Source organism: Chiroxiphia lanceolata, chromosome 4, assembly GCF_009829145.1.
Source record: "Chiroxiphia lanceolata isolate bChiLan1 chromosome 4, bChiLan1.pri, whole genome shotgun sequence".
Lineage (NCBI taxonomy): Eukaryota > Metazoa > Chordata > Aves > Passeriformes > Pipridae > Chiroxiphia > Chiroxiphia lanceolata.
The window spans coordinates 43,156,933-43,165,436 of NC_045640.1; the positions used below are offsets into that span (position 1 = coordinate 43,156,933).

Consider the following 8,504-nt stretch of genomic DNA (forward strand, 5'->3'; position numbering starts at 1 on the left):
AAAATCTGTAATTTTCTCCAAAGCTGCATACCCATAAAACCAAGAAATATTTCTGAGTAAGAAACCAATCTAGTTAAATGATGATGTGAAAGCAGTGAATACGTAAATGAAAGATTTAAAAATTTAAAAAAAGCAAAATAATGATAAAACTAAAAAAAAAAATATAGAAAGGTGTGCTGTAGAATTAATCTATACTTATTTTAAAATATTTTTTCTAAAACATAGTAAGAAAAAGAAAGACTTCATGTGACATATAAATCTTAGAGTTGTAGAAAAGCCAACTATCAAATAACCATTTTTGATAGGTATTTGGAAAAGTAGAAACTCTTTCTGCATGGTCCTGAAAATCCATACCAAAGACAAAGCAGCATTTATAAGTGAATGTGTTTTCAAACCAGTCACCAGAGGAACTTGAAAGGTATTAGTTGAGAAACACTTTGAAACTGATTTTGTTATACAACAGATTTTAAATATGAAGAAAATACCAAAATAGTTACAGATTTTATTTGAATACTAGAAAATAATTAGTTTCTGAAAACCATTGCCCATAATTTCTAGGTAAGACAACATAACAGTTAAGTCACATGTATTAACATGGAAATGAAGTCCAGAAAATGACATCAGGGAGTGTATTTTTATGGTAAATGGGTCTTGAATCAAACATCTAAAAATGCAGATAATCTTTCTTGGCTGTATTACTATTAAATTCTCCAGACTAATCAAAGCATTTGATGTACAATCAGATGACTTTTAAATTCATTAATTTAGTCCCTTTCTTCCTCATATGCACAAACTTTGGCTTTAACTATGTTGTGGGTAGAACTTAAGAACTTTTTTTAGATCTCTTTTTTTTAATTGAAACTGAAAAAAATAAAAGTAGAAAAAAAAATTTCTAAGTTAAAAAATACCATGACCAACCCCTCTCCAAGCACTATGCTTTTTCCCCTTACATTGAGTACAATATTAACAATCAGATCTGTGATGGGGAAAAGTCTCCTCTCCCAAGTCAAGCCAGTGCTTTTATTTTTTCTGCAGAGCAGAGGAGAAAGAGGCAACGGTTGCCTACTTTGACAGACCTGTGAACCTCTTTAAGTCTCAATTACTGTACAGCCATTGCCATTCCTAGTGGTGTAGTGACACTTGCTCTTCCCTGGAAATAAAAATTACTTGACTGAGAATAAACATTTTGACCAAATAAAGCCTCAGGATTAATACAGAGCACATGGGTGGAACACAATGACCTACGTTATATGGGACTGAGTGATTTAACATCCTTCCTGGATAAACTCTGCTGAGAGATTTCATGTGTGCAAGTCCTGCAGGATCAGAGAAACTACTCCTGGGCTCTTCCTCCCCACCCTCTTCCCCTGACATGAGGTCAGCTTGTCCTCCCAGGCCTGGATCTCCCCACTGGGCCACAGCTGATGGCTCCAGAGACTCATCCAAAACCCTGTTTTCCCCTCTGTCTTTCTTCCTGGTACATGTATCTTGTGTACTTGTGTACTGTCACACAAGTCAGCTGCATGCTGGTTCTCTCACGAGCGTTGAGGCACAGAAGGTATTGAGCATAATATTGTGCATTGCTTCTTTGCATATACAAAGTTACTTCTTTATGTGCAATTAGTTATTAGCAACACATGTTCAAATTGTGAATTCAAACTCAAGATCTTTAAATGTCATACATTTCTGCAAACACACCTTCATATAACACACTAAAGGCATGTGATCTATGCTTTAATTAGTCTTCTGGTTAATTACCGACATCTTGATGCTTAGTCTACAGTCAAACCACTTACTAGCTACAATATTAAATTCCTAATTAGTTCAGTCACGCAGCTACAATAATTAGACTTCCCATTTTTAAGTCTTCACAAATTGTTTGGAGTACAGTTTAGAATACGATATTATTGCTCAGACGGGAAGCTGAGACATTAATATATGTATGGCAAGTGTTTCTGCTAATTTTAGGTTTCTACTTCCAGAATCAGCTTCAAAGACTACTTAAAGAACAGCTTTTATAGATTTCAGTGGCAGCCATGGGGTGAACCCTACCACATCAGGATGATCAAGGCAAAACCCCTAGAAAATCTGCCATATAATTATTATCCATTTATAAGCATTTAGAGCATTCCTGTCTGAGTCAAGAGGCAGCAATAGAAATCAGTTTTCCAGAGCAGAGTTTGGTTGCTTTAATCAAATGGCCATTCACATTTTATCTTAATTAACTAATTACAGCAAATGAAGATAGGGTCACAAAGCAGCATAATTCCCCATAAGTTTCTGATTCATTCTTTGAATGAAGGACACAAAGCATGATTTTTTGTGGAGCTATAGCAAGACGAAAATGCAGTATGGGTACATAGGACAAACTAAGATCACATCTTTTGCCTCAGTTCCTAAGCACTGGGTTTACAAAATTAATAATGTTCACTAACATAGGTGACATCTCAGATTATTAAAAGAGAAAATCAGTTTTTCTCCAACATTTTATAGCAAGACACCATGCTGCATCACTAGTTTAGATCCTTTAGGTCTCCAGACCTTCAGTTTATGAGAGGGTAGAGTGTTCTGAAAGCACTAGTTACCAGTCTCTGACCAGAAGTGTTATGCAGGAGGAGACATTTTGAAAGGAATCAGTAAGTCACAGGATAATCTTGAGCTTCCTTCTGGCTTGGTAACACAGTGCTCACCCTACCAAGCACAGCTGCTTTTTCTGCTCAGTCTCATCTTTTCCTTGTCCTGGCCACTTCACTCACTTCCATCCTTTCTTGCCTAATCACTACCTACTTCCCATTATCTTATCCCCTTCTATCTGTATAGTGTTCTATTTCTGATCTTACCATCCTCTGACTTCATTCTCCAAGTACTCACTCCCCTCGCTCAGAACTCCTTTAATTAATTCACTGTTCCCTGCTGTCTCCCTCTCACACATCTCTTTCCTCAGTCTCTGCCCTCCCTGACTAATAGTCTTTCTGATTTCCATTTTCCCTTCTAAGTAGCATTAGCCTTTTCCCTCATCTCTCTGCTCCATTGCCCCATCTACCCATCCCTTTGGTCCCTCTTTTATTTTCCTTATTCAGTCCTTTCAAATACATTTTCACCTTCTCTGTCTTTTAGACACAACCAGTATGACTCCCTGATCCTCTCAGCTTCCTGCACCTCCCCACCTGGAATCAGCCATTTCAAAGTCTGATTTGATGGCTTCAAAGTCTAGGACACTTGGCACCAACAGAAAACCCTTGCTGAGATGACTGATGGCACTTTCTCTGATGAGTGTCACACTGATCTCTAGCATCCAGTAACATCTATTAGAAGAGGTTATTTTTTACTTTACTGCAACTAGGCTTGAACAGCCTCATCAGTTCTAGTGGGATGGCCTGTCAGAGGGCTGTCTCGCAGGCACAGTGATTTTGTAGAGGAATACTTCAAAAGTTCTTATCTGTTTGAGAAAAGGCATTGCTTAGTACAAGATTCCCCGAATCGTTCAACATAGGCAAAATAACAATTCCTCACATTCTGGAAAAATGAAATTATTTTGATAAAGTTTTGCTTGTCTTCTTGTTCAAGGTGTAAAAGATCCGCATTGCACATAAAATTTCAGAGCAATAGGTTCAAGTCCGGTAGAGTTGCTATAAACAGTCAAGACAGGTTTTCAACTTAAGTAGACCCTGGTGCTGTTAACGGAGAGGAGAAAACACCCCTACCCAAGCAGCAGTTGCAGGATCTAACTTTCAAAACTTTAGTTTAACATTGTGTAGACTTTTACCTACCTTCTAACTGACATTAGAGTAAATTTTCCTTGGTAAATCTAGTATCTTTACAGAAAATCAGGGATGAAGACTAATTTTTGTGATACACAGAAAAATATAGCTAGTCAGATTAATGCCCAAGTGAAAGAAATATCCAAACAGTATTATTACACAATGGTTATTTGAGCTTGTGCAAAGGCTGAAGTAATTTCACTTTTCTATTTAGAAACCTGGAAGGGATCTTAAAGTATGTTACAAACTATGTAAACAGGAGCACTTTCCTGCACAATCATAAACTTGCACTTTTCCAAATAGTTTAGAATAGTCTCTTTCCCACATTTGACATAAAGCATTTGCTGTAAAAGATCTTGGCCTTGAAAACAGCCGTCACCCTCATGAAGCACCAAAACGACTAACAAGGTTCAGATGTTTTTAAGAAAGTTTTCCTAGGCATTTTAAAGTGAGGGTAAGGGAAGGAAAAATAACATATGAGAGGGAGAACATAAAGAAGAGGCTAAGGGAACTGCAGGTGCAAGCAGAAGTAGGATTGGAAAACATCAGGTAGAGGCACAGAACAGAAAGAGTTAAAATAGTAAGAGTTGTAATTGTTTTTCACAAGGAGCCTGCCAATCCCTTTGGAACTCACTTTGAATACTTTTCAATACTAAGTTTCTTCTGTTTTGCTTAATAATTGATAAATGAATTGTTTGAGATTCTGTCACTTAGCCAAAGCCCAGGAAGATAAAACAGCTTTTGTCTCCAGAAAGTTAATCAAAGAAATGCTAAAGGCACAACCATGCACTACAGTTGCTGCAGTAATTACAGTCGATTAGTTTACTAGGAGAAGACATGCGGCAGCAGGCAGGGCAATGCCAGCCACACACCCGAAGTGACCTACTACTTTCACGAGCCACCCGGGCAGACGGTCATCCTTGCTACTTATTCAGTGCTGCCAGTTCCACGACTAGATTCTGAAATTTACTTTTCTCCATGTTGTAATCAAGGCTGTTGTGCTGACAAAGAACATGGTATAGATGCTGCTTTGTTTTCAAAGAAACCTCCTACATGGAATACTATATTTCACATGGGAACTGCTTGAAGTTTTTCAAAAGATTTAACGAAGTTTTGCAGTTATAAAAATAACTGTATGTGGAGCTCTATTTCCCCAAACTCTTAGTGGGGAGCAATATACCTTACTAATTTTAAGCAGCACTGTATACACACAATCCCCAAAAGCTTTAATTTAAAAGCAGGAGAGAGAACAAGCTGTTGTTCAATACAGAAGGTGGCAGAATTCAACCCTATGCTTCTATTAGTTTAACAAAACAGTTGATATTGTAAAGAGTAGCTATTTTCATCTTCAATTAAAAAAATCACTATCTTAATATTGACATTGTGTGACAGAAAGCAATTTATAACATAATAATTACAGCTAAAGAAAATGATAACCATTAGGAGCATTCAACACACAGATCAGTATCAGCAGCTTCACAGGCACAGCTCTATCAAGTCAAAAGCAGCATTTACAAATAAGGTACTCAAATGAAATGAGAAAAACAGTACTAAAGTAAGCAGAATGTATGGTGTAACTCCCACCACTCTGAAGTGATTTGCATCTGAAGGGAAACTGAAGTTTAATTGTCTCCATTTTACATGCTATACTGCCTAACATGCTGAAAATTCCTATTACCTGAACACAGTCTGCCCTTTGAGAAGTACCAATTCTAGTAGCACTTGCACAGTATCATCTCAAACTGCTGAACTGAGTCTAAAATGTGGATTTTGTGACAACTGAGATGAGTCAGTTCTATATGTACCTTCATTAAATATTTACAGCAAGTATTTACACAATGTTTAAACAGTTTCTTATTTTTTAATTTCAGCTCATAACTATTAATAGTTACTCTCGAGGCATTAAATACAAAAATATCTGATCCTGACATGCAGCTAGTAATCCTGAGAGACTGCATTACACTTTGATTCTAATGAAAAATAATTGCCATGAAACATAAAATACACTGAGATATCATAGTTCTTTAAAAAAATCCACTGCTGAAGTTTATTAGCTATCTGCTTTGCAATGCTCAAAACAAGAAAGAATGTCAGGTACACTTACCCCTAGTACCAATAAGCAAGAACACATAGAAGCAGCAGTTGGATGTCATATCTGTCCTTTAGCAATTCAGTGAATAAAGTCGGTGAATGTTGTCCCTTAAACTGTGCACCAGCCAGAGTGTTGCTTGTATGGTCTGCTTCTGACAGCCTTCAGCAGTGCGTGAAGCAAGCTCCCTTCTCTCCCTGCCTTCCTCCCCTACTCTCCTTCACGCTAGGTCTCTCTCTCCCCCCCTTCTCTGGCATTCATGTACATGAAGATTTCCAGGATCACATTGGCTCCTCAGGCTCTGCCTTTACAGGATGGGGTCTGTTCCGCGGCAGGCAAAGTCTGTGCTGTGTGCATGGACACGGGTCTGCTCCAAGGAAGGCGGCTGCTGCTGCTGCACAAAACACAGTCAGGTCTCAAGAATTGTCACCAATAGTCCAATTTTTTCCCCCTCTTTTATTTTCTGAGGTTGCAATGCTGAGAGATGTCCGATAAGTACAGTTTTATTTAGTCAAATCTGTTCGAAACCAAATATTTGCTACAGTTTAGATAAAAACTAGAGGTTTTTCAACTAAGGGGAAGTGAAATTTATAAATACAGTCCCTTTGTAGCAAGCCAGTCACTCACTGAAATACAGAAAAATGCATGACGTAACTTATTTCCAAGTCTAGCATGTCACTATTTTTGCATATTAAACCACTCTTTATGACTAATACTAAGGAAAACAATCTGAAAGAGCAAACAAGGGTGTTCAGAAACATATTCTCTATGAGAAAAAGTTTTTTTCACAGATTTTCTTCTCTGAATACATTAAGACCTTCCCATCTAACCCTTGATTTTACTGTCACCAGTAGATCAGGGTATGTACCATCACATGTACAGTCACACGGTTAAAATCTTTTTATCATGTGAAGGCTAACACTCAGCAACACAGCAAAATATATTTCAAAATGAGTTGGTGAGTAAAAATGAACTCGAGATGAGAAGCTAAATTTTATGTGGCCTCAAAGAGTTTCAGACTTTTTAATTTTTTTATTTTTATTTATTTAATTTTTTTTACACAAAAAAGCTTGTTAGATTCAACAGCTTGCCAGGATGACAATTGTCAGAGAGCCCTGGTAACCTGTCAGCAGCTATGTCAGGTGCCTGAGGAAAAGAGCCTCTCAGACTAAGGAAATATGTGTGTGCATGAACACATCCACCAAACAGTGAATTCGGAGAATGGGAAAAATCTATATTATAGTCAAAATCAAAGTCCACATTGTTGCTATGGCAAAGTTGTCTATAAAACAGATATTATGAACTGCCAGTATCTTGATTTCTACTATAAAAGATATATTATATATATGATATCTCTCTCTCTCTCTCATATATATATATATCTTATATATATATCTTATATATATATATATGATATATATTATATATATATAAAAGATATATAAAAGAGTGGGATAAAAGAATGTTTTAGTCTATGGAAGCCCCCAGAAGTACATTGACATCTACTGTACAAATACCAGTAATAGGCAGTGTAGATGCAAAAATGGATCAAATGGATTAGGGATCTATAAAATGCTTCTTTACAGGGTGAGAACTAACTTTTGGGCATATCAAGTAAAAAATCACACTTGCCTCAAACAACTGTTTAAAAGTTAAGCTAACTCCTAAATACTCAAGGGCTAATGCCTGAGCCAAAAAGTGTTTCCAAGGTGAGAAAATACGGGAAGAAGTTGAACCAAGAAAGTGAAGAATAAGCAAAATATATTTTCAAGGAAAAGAAAAATAAAAGCTTTACCTCTTCAGTACAGGATGAGACAGACCTTATGTTCTAAAGAAAGGATTTTCTTTCTTGCATGCTTTCCACTGTGCCTTTCTGCTTCTGATCTAGTCACAACTATGTGTAGGAACCATACGTGTGTTTGGAATAGATCATTTTTAATGATATAATAGATCAAGCAAGCTGCTTCTTCAAAAAGCAGTCTAAGCCACTACAAACGTTCAAGATTTTCTACCTTAGGGTAAACAGGGAAAACCTCCAAATGTGGTACATACCACTCATATATTTTCTGTAGCTCTGCCCCAGTGGGAGTTGTCACTTTTCAGCCTTCCTCTTTTTCAAGGACCTTTATTTAGCAAGGATACTCATTAAAATTAATTTTGCTGTACACAAACACTCTCTCTATGGAAAATCCACTGAGACCTTCCTTCTTCTAAATTTTTTATACTTTCATAGTAACACATAAAAAAGCAGCAGCAGTTTTCAGCTTGTTCTCTCAGTATAATTACATTTAAACCAAGAAGCTAGAGTTATAAACACACTCATTGCTGAACTGTGAAATACAGAGCAGAAAAAGGAGGAGAGACTGTATTTTGAACAATAGTTTTGGCTTACACTACTTGAATGTAATTTTACTTCTTTCTAGAAGAAGCTTGCCTGTGTATTAGAAAGGCAATAAATACTTCTCGCTAAAAAGTAAAAAGCTATGTCATGTTGGTGTTTTAGAGCTCTCTTTTCAAGAAAGCAATAGGCTTTATATTCTAAGTCCATACATGGAAAAAAATGAGAATTCCATCTATGTGTCAAACAACTTTGAGAAGATATTTGACTTCATTAGGTTGGTCAGTATTTTCTTATATTTCTACTTACAGCAATT

General features: G+C 36.7%; 1 protein-coding gene across 1 annotated transcript in view; it reads right to left on the bottom strand.

The window, feature by feature from the left end:
* The window catches only part of RXFP1 (relaxin family peptide receptor 1), a 45,768-nt gene extending 39,560 nt beyond the window's left edge, over window positions 1-6,208 (bottom strand). Inside the window, exon 1 of the mRNA XM_032687095.1 lies at window positions 5,866-6,208. Within this exon, the coding sequence (XP_032542986.1) occupies window positions 5,866-5,914 (49 nt within the window). The 5' untranslated portion in view covers window positions 5,915-6,208. The remainder of the gene's footprint in view (window positions 1-5,865) is intronic.
* Between the last annotated feature and the right edge of the window lie 2,296 nt (window positions 6,209-8,504).